Here is a 10,898-nt window from a genome sequence, read left to right as displayed (position 1 = left end):
GCCGTTCTCTCTATAGTTCATTGTAGCTGTGATACTCTTCTTCTGCTGCACTCCCGTCTCTCCTGTTACCAAGTGTTTGAGGGCCTGGTTCGGATACTGTCTGTACCATTGTAACGCCTGTGATTCTGTTGTGGAACAGCTTATAATTACTTGTTCATTCTCCACAACTGTCACAGTTAGTGGCGACTGGGAGACTGTATCCTGACCACTCACTCCTGGTAAATACAAAACAATTTGTTTGTGAAACTCACCCATTAATTTAAGTAGAATTACTTACGATTTCTGTAAAGCACACTCACCCCAGAGGGTCACGGCAGCTTTCAGGAGCAGGAATACTAAAGTGTAATCGCACTTCATAACGAATCTTTCAGCGCTTTGATGAACAAATCCAAGTTTCCTTTGAAAGCTTAATCAACTTTCCTCACTCCACACGCCTCTGTTTACATAACATGAAGTAGGAATCCAATGGTCAATTGGCGAATCGCTTTCAAGGGGTAATTATCCCTCAAAAGATAATTGGGACTCGACCCGCGACTGTTTGATTATCTCTGTTTTGTCCAATTGTTTCTATAGTTTCGACCATACAATACGCAGTCACTACACTTTACAGTTTATCATGTGAAGCGCTTTCATATGCCTCAGAGATGACTTAAGGCGCTGTATAAAGCATCAAGTATTGTTACGATAGTTACAAGAAGGCAGGACGAGGTACTCAGTGGAAGACCCTGAGTGTGTGCAGACGGCTACACTATGTGTTGGCATCAAGTCCCCGGGGGCAGGTGTCAAGTTGATATTAAGTTGAAACGAGCCATTGCGAGGGTTCGAAGCGAAAGAGGAGGAATCACGTAATATCAGCAGTTTCTCAGATGTCTCTGCCCCAATTGGTGGAAAGTTTCCTTCCGGTCCATTTCTGCTCTATGCATCTGGGTTTCAGAAGTTTGCGTACAAGACACAATTATTTCTGGCATAATTCATTACTTCAAGTTATTTTTCTCTGCTGTTTATTTCGCTGAATGACACTTCATATATTAGCATTTATTTTTGTTCAGCTGGAATGTGAAATATGGGGATACCCATCAGCATCATTATGAATATCCCAATGAAACAGAGAGATAGAATAATGATCCAATTTATTGGTATAGCGCCTAATCACGTCTTCGAGACGTCTAAAATCGGTACACAGGTTACTCTGTCAAGCGTAGTGACAGCGTATTATCGGGCGAAACACAGTAACGAATTGCACACATCAGCGTCACGCAAATTGTGGTGGTTAGAGTGACAATATTTTCTAAAAAAATCTAATTTTTATATTTTTTCATAACTAATTTCCATGCATCCACGCTACACCTGGAATTTTTCCATATATTCGGAAGGAATGCGTTCTCTCTCTCTCTCGCTCTCTCTCTCTCTTTCTGTCTGTCTCTGTCGCTCTCTCCCTCTCTCTCTCTCTCTCTCCTTCTATCTCTCTCTCTCTCTCTCTCTCTCTCTCTGTCACTCACTCTCTCTCTCTCTCTCTCTCACTCTCTGTCTTTGTGTTTCTGTGTCTCTCTCTTTCTTACTCTCGATCTTTCTCTCCAACATTACGAATTCTGTTTACTGAGATACGGAGAGCATTAATAAAAATTATGATCCTCGCCCTTGACATAGCGACTCAATATGTTTTGAAGACATCTCAAAATGATTTTCAGATTACAGAGTGAACAGAATATGTCAATTGAATTTTTGGAATAGGCAAAAGTTTAGGAACGTCAGAGTGTGCCTTGTGGTGACTCTTGGAAATTAAATCGCTAAAATTGGTTAATTTCCAACGCCTTATCACGTGTTCGAGAAGTCTCAAAGTCTGTTGCTGAACATACCTGATAGGCAATATACACTATGCTTTATTTGCGAAACGCTGCAGCCATTAATGCACAGCAGTTACCCCAAAAGAGTTGTATATTGAATAAATTTTAATTATTTCCTTATGAAGGGAATATTATTATTATTATTAAGAAAATTTGCGATACACGAACCGGTTAACAGCTGGGTTCCTACTCACTGCTAGGTAAATATTGGTGAGTATGTCGACCAAGGAAACTTGCCTAAGTTCTTGATTGTTTGCTGAGTTTTTGTACGGGGAACCTGCCTTCCTGTAACAGTGTGGGGTCCAGGGCACAGTAATACACAGCGCTGTCACCCACAACAGCCCCGAGTATGTGCAGCTCAATTACTTTATTATCCTTGATCAGCTCGGTAGTGAAACGGTCAGGAGGGTTGTCTACCTTTCCAGAGGAATATATCCTGAACAGGTACTGAGGAGCTCCATCGGGATATTGCCTGTACCAGAAGGCAGTCTGCAATGTGGAATAACTGCAGTTCAGTGTAAAGTTTTGTCCTTCAAAATCTGTTATCTCGGGAGGATATTGGGATACTACATCTTGCCCGTAGACATCTGCAAGAACAAAAAAATACACATGTTGCTGAGCAACGTTCAGTGGAGATTTGCAATCATAATAATTATAATTATAATTTCGTTTCTATATCACGTTATCGCACGGTTTGGACGTCTCAAAGCGCACACAGAATACATTATTATGAGAATTGACTCCATATTTTGAGGGAGAAACGTTGCAGCTAATTAAGCACTGCAGTGTCCCACAAACCGTCACGGATTGATTGACGAAATTACTATTGATTGATTTATTCTTTAATATATTATTACTCTCGGAAAGCTATCCCTGAAACAATTATCATCCGCGTTCCTACTTACTGCCGATAATCACAGGCTTGAGGTGTAAGCAAATTTGCTGGATGTTTCACGTTGCCCGGGAATCGAACACAGGTCCTCTCGCTTGTGAGGTGAGTGCTCTCGTCACTAAACTTCTGATCAAGTATAATGTAAATTTTATGCCCTGGGCATCTCCACACATACTTACCGGCTATGGTGAGGATTGCTATCAGTAACTGGCAGAGAGCTGTCATGTTGGCTGCTGAGGTGTGGACAGATAATGGGATCTCTTCCTTTGTATATCGCTGTGTCGCTGCTTTAGCGACAAGTTGTGAGGAAGCGGCTGATCTGACGGGTTCAGTGGTTCACTGTCTCCAATTGTAGGCGTTTCGCACTCACCAGAGGATATTGAACTTGATCTGCCGGCGATTGGGAACCAATGGGTCTCGGAAAGGATGGGAACACAGCCTTGATTTCACCCACCAGCAATTCACCTTGCAGTATATTCTCAGTTAAACTCTTCGCTACCACCTCCGAAACAAACTTCTCTCCAGCAATGGCAACTGGTTTTTTTATTCTTGTGCATTAGTATTTGAAATGGCGTCCAAGACATGAATCGACCAATAAAGATGTATCATCTATTCCAACTTTTATTTAAATGAGGTCCGTTTAAGTCTCCTTCTGAAATAAAACCGAAACAGATGACCAGAGTGCCCACAACAAAATCTGTCACATTTAATGCGCAGTGATATCCACTAAAGGGCGGCTGCTTAATTGAGAGAAAGGCAATAAGATGGAAAAAGCGACCAAAGAAACGCTTCTACATCAAACTAAGCCTTGCGCTTATCACAGTTTTGTAAAACCTTTGTACATTTCAGCTGAAGCAGCAATAGTCTGTGTGAGGGAACCAATGACAACAGGGAAAGGAAGCACCTGTTATCGCTGTAAAACAAGTTAGTTACAGAAAGAGACGTGACATGTTCTGTGAGTTGCAGCTCATGTTATATGTATCTTTAGTGCGCCATCTGCAGGAGAATTTTGGCTTCAGCAAGTGGGCAATTGGACATATTTGAAAGCAAATTATCCTCGTCCCGCCTTAACTATCCCTTTTTGAATGACCCTAATTAATGCAACTTACGTCGTCTACGTATTAAAAAAAGTAGAGGAAGACAATTGCTTGGCCAGATCTACCTAGATAGCAATGTATGTGAAGCAATTTCTGTGACAATAACCTGATCATATTCACAACAAGAACAAGATGGATTTATATAGAGCCACCCCCAAACCCCCACCACACCACCGCCAAGCCGGACGGCGTCTCAGAGCGCTGTACAGTTTCGGATCCCCGTGACTGAGCCAGGGGGGAGGCGAGGAAGTTGACCACAGTTGCGGTCGAAAAGAAACGTCTTCAGAAGAGACCTGTAAATAGTAAGAGAGAGGGCGAGACGTGGCGAGTGAGGAAAGAGATTCCAAGGCTCGGGGCATAGTGGCTGAAGGCACGGCCGCCGAGGGCGGAGCGAGGACTCGAGTGAGGTGGAGACAGCGGAAACTCTTTTGAGGAGAGTTACGAGGAGCCTCAAAGCGCTTCACATAATGCTTTGCAAACGAATTAACTGCATATTTTGTGGGCGAAATATCCGTGAAACATTGGATTAACTGTAAGTATAATTGATAAGCTGCAGGACTTCACATGGCAGTTTTTGTTGGGCGGAATCCCCGATCTATGCCTCTGAACGCAGCAGCGAATTGCTCACATCAGTGACCCATTGGTTAACTTACATATTTATTAGTAATGTTATTATCTTGAAGGTATTATTACACCTGAAAAAATTATCCGCCAGCAGGTTAGCAACAGGGTTCCTGCTTTTACTGCCGGAATCGAACCCACTTGCTCTCACTTGTGAGGCGAATGCTATCCCCACTGAGCTACAGGACTCCACATTGCGGTTTTTGTAGGGCGGAGACGCTGATCTGTGCCTCTGTGGGGCTCAGTGCACAGTAATACCCGGCGGAGTCTGTAACTCTTACTTGGATTATATTTAATGGGACGGTTCTCTCCGCTTTAGACACATTCGTTGAGAAACGTTCTTTGGCAAAGTCTGCATATTTCGGTTTGCTGTAGGTGGATGCCCAAAGGATATATTCTGGAGCTTTGTTGGGATAGTGACGGTACCAGAACAGATTGGGATTGTTGTCTGCCGTAGTATAATTGCAATGCATATGGGCAGCTTCCCCTTCATTCACTGTCACAGTAGATTCGAGCTGTTTCACAGAATCTCCTCCACAATGTCCTGGAAACCAGACACACATCAGCGTTCAATAGCATATAAATAATAATAAGCATAGCTTTTGACGGAGCGCCATATCACATCTTTGACACGTCTCCAAGTGCTTCCGAAAATATGCAATAACTGTATTTTGTGGGCGGCACGTGGCAATAAACTGCGCACAACATTCTCCAACAAAAGTCATGGATCGACCGATTACTATTTTTGTGACGAGCGGTTTTTTAAGGGACTATAACCCCGGACAGCACTTCTGACAATCGACCAGCAAACGGGTACCTACATATGTGTAGAAAAACAGAGATGGGTGTGTGGGGAAAGGAAATCTGCCTAAGGTTCCGCTGTGTCCCACCCGGTCCCAAAACCAAGTCCAGACGTTTGCTGAACTACAGGAATGCATGAGTCATGTACCGTATTGGTTAGTTTATGCAACAAAATATAATCATTGGATAATATGCACATGAAACTGACAGGTAGAGCGAATTTGTTGCTTACCTGAAAGGGTAATAATGGCTGCTAACAAATAAGTATACATTATCATATGTATTTTGCGGCGCGGGGCGTTGAGAGAGCGTTGGTGGAGTAGTTGGAGAATGTTTCCTCGGAGGCTGTAAGATACCGTGAGGAGGAAATAACTTACAGAAGTTGCCACATACTGTGAGGGGGCAGTTCTGAGGGTTGTGTACAAACCGTGTGTCTCTGATTGCGCGTCATCATTTCTGCTCTGCCATCTCGCTCCTCCATTGGTTCTCTTTCATCACTGACCTGCATTTGTGGATCTCGGTGTCAGACACATTCAGCAAGTTGCACCCATATTTCAGTTGATCCGAAGCACATACATGAGTCCCACAAATGTTTGCCTCTTCGCGTGTCAACGTGCCTTTGGAAGGGATCTTGCCCTTTCTCCCTGGAGGAACACATCCTGTTTGATTAAATTCGCAGTTTGGCGCAGACTGGAAAGGGACAAGATTAGGGTGGTATATCTGCAGTGGGCTACATTCTGATTATGTACAACGACAACAACAACAAGATTCCATTTATTGAGCGCCTTTCACGCAGGGGGGAATTCCCAGGCGCTGTACAGTTGGGTCAGGACCCGAGCAAGGGGGAAATGGTGACGGTGTGGGGAGGCAAGGGAGGGAGCGAGGAAGGGGGAAATGATCAGGGTGAGGGGAGGGAAGGGAGGGAGCGAGGAGGGGGTAGAGTGTCGAGAGGGGTGCTGAAGGCACGGTCAAAGAGAAAGGTCTTGAGACCGGCCTTGAAGGAGGAAAGGGAAGAGTCAAGGCGAAGGCACTGGGGCATAGAGCTTCAGAGCGTAGGGGCTGAGAGCCTGAATCCCCAGACACCGATGGTAGGGCGGTTGGGGCGGGGGATGCAGACCGGAGCCAGAGGAACGGAGGGTACGGGCAGGTATGTAGGGGGATTGTAGGTCGGAGAGGTAGGAGGGAGCAAGGCCGTGAATATGGCCTTGTAGGTGAGGATGAGGATCTTGAATTCGATCCTCTGGGGGATGGGGAGCCAGTGGAGGCGAGCGAGGGTGGGAGTGATGTGTTCCCGAAGCCTGGTGCGGGACAGTACACGAGCTGCAGAGTTCTGAATGATCTGCAGTGTGGAGGGAGGTGCCGTGAAGGCCGGCGAGGAGAAAGTTTCCATAGTCCAGCCTTGAGGTGATAAAGGCGTGGACCAGAGTTTCAGCAGCGTGAGGGGTGAGGTAGTGCCGTAGTCTGGCGTCACTCCGGAGGTGATGTAATGCCGTGCCAGTTGTGGCGGATATGAGGGGAAAGGACAGTTCAGGGTCCAAGAGAACACCGAGGTTCCTGACTGGCTTTGAGAGGTGGAGAGTGCGGCCTTGGATGCTGGTGGTGCCGGCGCCGGAGGTGCGGAGGCGCTGACGTGAGCCAATCAGGAGGGCCTCAGTTTTACGCACATTGCGCTGGAGAAAGTTATCTCTCGTCCAGGACACGATGTCGGACAGGCAGCTGTCAGGATATCGGTGGTCCTGGAGTTGAGGGTAGAGGAGGAAAGGTAGAGTTGGGTGTCATCCGCATACACGTGGAAATTAACCCCATGTCTGCGGATGATGTCACCATGGGGGAGCATGTAGAGGGTGAAGAGGAGGGGACCGAGGACAGAGCCCTGAGGGACACCGCACGAAACAGTGCGGGGGCTGGAGGAAACGTCGTTAGTAGAAACAAAATGAGACTGTGGGAGTGGTACGACCTAAACCACTCAAGGACAGGGCCTTGATGGTTTAGGTTGGAGGACAAGCGGTGGAGGAAGATACTATGGTCGACCATATCGAATGCTGCCGATAGGTCGAGGTGGACGAGGAGGCAGAGTGAGCCCTGGTCACAGATGGTCAGGATGTCATTGGTGACCTTGACCAGGGCAGTTCCTGTGCTATGGGCAGACATGCCAACCTGATGCTAAACAAAGCCACAATAATAACTGAAGCTCTGTATAGATCTGCACTACATCTACACTGCTCGCAGGCACTGATGGTAACCATGGTGTTTGTACTAACCTGTTCACAATGGTGTGAACGCTGAGCTGGTCACCATGGGGTTACTGTTGAGCTGGTTACCATGGCGTAAGTGCTCAGCTGCTCAACATGGTGTTCTTGCTGTGTTGGTCACCGTTGTGCTAGTGCTGAGCTGGTAACCATGTTGTTAGTGCTGAGCTGGTCACCATGGTGATCGTGCTGAGTTGGTCACCGTGGTGTTAGTGCTGAGCTGGTCAACTTGTTTTTACTGCTGAGCTGGTCAAAATGTTGCTAGTGCTTAGCTGTTGACTATGGTGTTGGTGCTGAGCTGGTAACCATGGTGTTAGTGCTGAGCAGGCCACCATGGTGTTAGTGCTGAGCTGGTCACCATGTTGTTAGTGCTGAGCTGGTCACCATGTTGCTCGTGCTGAGCTGGTCACCATGCTGTTAGTGCTGAGCATGCCACCATGGCGTTAGTGCTGAGCTGGTCACCATGGTGTTAGTGCTGAGTAGGCCTCCAGGGTGTTAGTGCTGAGCTGGTCAACATGGTGTTAGTGCTGAGCTGGTCAGCATAGTTTTAATGCTGAGCTGGTCACCATGGTGTTAGTGCTGAGCTGGTAACCATGGTGTTGATGCTGAGCTGGTCACCATGGGACTAATGCTGAACTGATCACCATGCTCTTATTGCTGAGCTGGTCACCATGCTGTTAATGCTGAGATGGTCAACATGGTGTTAGTGCTGAGCTGGTCACCATGGTGCTTGTGCTCAGCTGGTCAGCATTGTTTTAGTGCTGAGCTGCTCACCATGGTGTTAGTGCAGGGGAAAGGAGTGGGTTTGGGTGATGAAGGGGAGGCTCTTGGTGTGATTGAGGAGGGAGTGATAAGTGGGGGGAATGAGTGTGGGTGATAAGGGGGGGTGGGAGCTGTGAGTTGGTGAGGATGGTAGGCCTTTGTGTGGATGAGGATGGGAGAAGCTGCGTGTGGATTTGTTTTTGGATGGGGAGGGGCTGGAAGGGGCGTGGCAACAACAGTGTACAGGACTGCTGGGGTTCAACTGGGATAGCGTACACCAACAAATTACACTTATGTAGCGCCCTTCACGTCGGAAAGGCGTCCCAGTTGAACCCCTGCAGGTCTACTTATCCCCAGTGTTCTGTTTGCTCAAAGCTGTCAATAATCACACACTGAAATGGGGAGGAATTTAAAATGCCCCCAACACGAGGCAGATTGAAGAGGCTTTGAGACTTGCAGTACAAGCGCATGTCCAGCAGTTGGTGGTGCCGCACTGTAATTACTTCCTGTGTTTACATTACAACACCCACGTACATTGGCTGACCGCGGTATTACAGCTCCAAGAGTATTCAGTTAAAATATTCTTACGTTTTCAACAAAAGAAGAAAGAATCTGCATTTGTTTTGCCTCTTTGATTTCGCATCAAGACTCGGAGCCATACCTCGAGATTGTTTCATAATAAAAGAATACATTCTCATTCCCTTGTATCTGTTTACGTAAATAAATAATTCCCCACTTAATCCGATGTCATTGATTTTATTACTCATTCACCCGTTCTGGGTATCACCATGTAATTCTGGAGTGTGGTCGGACAGGGAAATCAATTTCCTTCCTCGTCATCTCTCCGGGTAGCTGTTGTTTATTTCAGTATCATAATAGACGAATTAGAGGGGATCTTATAGAAACCTATACGATCATCAAAGGGCATGATCGAATGGATAGTGGGAGAATGTTGCCCTGGTTGGAGAAACTAAAACCAGTGGTTACAACCTTAAAATCAGAGGCAGCCCTTTCGCACTGAGTTGAGGAAGAATGTCTTCACTCAAAGGGTGGTGAACGTATGGAGCTCACTGTCCCAAAGGGCTGTTGACGCTCAATCCTTGAACATATTCAAGATTGAAACGCATAGATTTCTTATTGGAAAACGGATTAAGGGATGTGGGGATAAGGCAGGGTTAGGTTATTAGCTGGAGTTAGATTAGAAGATTAGCCATTATTTAATGGCGGGACAGGCTCGAAGGTCCGAATGGCCTTCTCCTGCTCCTAGGTGTTATGTTATGTTATGTAATGCTGTCTTCGAATCTGCTGCAGATTCCGTCTTCGTTACAGCTTTCTTGTTTTGGTAGGTTTTGGCTTGTTATACGGTATCGGTTTATCTGTCATTTGGTACCGGGAGACTTGGCTTTGCTGATTCTGTAAGACACTGGTAGTTACGGGATTCCTTTGGCTTTCACACTGCACGTTTCTCCGTGAGTAGATTTATTGGTGACCCCTGTCTTCCCCAGCGGGGTCGGCTTATTTGCCTGGTTGCCCTTTTGTGTTTGTAGGAGACGGTGGCGCTGATGCCCTTGGTCTGGGTCAGGAAACTTTCCTCCGTCAGTCCCTTCAAAGAACTCCTCACCTGGAATTTGTGAGTTACCGTCTTGTAGCCTTTGGCGTCCAGAGCCTTCTTGATGGCGACCACGGACATACCATTGCGCTGCTCAGCGCTCGCCACAAACTCATGGACCTCTTCCATCAGTTTGAACCTGGATTCCAGCAACGGGTCAACTTGTTTCTTGGCGGTTTCGGGTGAAGCGGCGGAGGCGGCTGCTGCCGGAGTTTGCGTGACTTTGGGTGGAACAGTTTCAGCGGTGAGAGGCTCAGTGTTTGGAGCTGCTCAGGATAGTGAAGCCAGGCGGAGCTACAGAAACTTGCAGCCGTACTCTCTTCTCAGCTTCCTGGTTCCTCATCTCTGTGTTTCTCTCGCTTGTTAGACTGACCGTTTCTCAAAAACTCGTTTGTTCTGTGAGTGAACAATAGCATTTTACACAACTGTATCCAGGAAAGTATACACCAGGCAGGAAATTTTCCGAAGAGTATTTCACTCTGTGCGAAGCGCGTGCTGGTGTTTCCCGGAGTTTGTCACATTTTGGCTGCTCTGTGAGTAACAGACTCAGGCAGAAGCTCCTTAATGTGTCATTTTATAGGGGAAATGATTTCTTTTGTTGTGCTAAAAGGTTGTTGATCATTAACTACACCGATACAGATATGCAGAAATGTGTTACTTTGTGAATGAAGTTAAAAAGGAAGATTCGCAACCAGTTGTCAATCCCCATGAGCTACAGTAAAAGGAATAAGCGCAGATACTAGTAATCTGACACACACAGTATCAGTAGTAAACCAAAATTATACAATTTGTATTCTCTCCACAGAGCTGAACAGATAAAGCTTTTAAATCCATTGTCAGGTTACAGTGGCAGTGGACATAAGATCACAGTCTCAGACTCACACACGCGCGCACACACACACACACACACACAAACACAAACACATACATTCAAGATCTGCCTCACAAAGTAATACCAAATGCAGACATTAGGTGGCGATCCCTCACACAGCGCAAACCTGAGCGCGTGACCCAAGTAGCTCA

General features: G+C 46.4%; 1 gene segment (V, D, J or C); it reads right to left on the bottom strand.

Moving 5' to 3' along the window:
• Positions 1-2,081: 2,081 nt before the first annotated feature.
• Positions 2,082-2,972, bottom strand: LOC103188574. The segment is given in 2 exon segments: positions 2,082-2,431; positions 2,916-2,972. Coding segments are annotated over 2 exon segments (396 nt in total).
• Between the last annotated feature and the right edge of the window lie 7,926 nt (positions 2,973-10,898).

This window comes from Callorhinchus milii, unplaced genomic scaffold, assembly GCF_018977255.1.
Source record: "Callorhinchus milii isolate IMCB2004 unplaced genomic scaffold, IMCB_Cmil_1.0 Scaffold150, whole genome shotgun sequence".
NCBI lineage: Eukaryota > Metazoa > Chordata > Chondrichthyes > Chimaeriformes > Callorhinchidae > Callorhinchus > Callorhinchus milii.
This window is presented reverse-complemented; position numbering and strand designations above follow the sequence as displayed.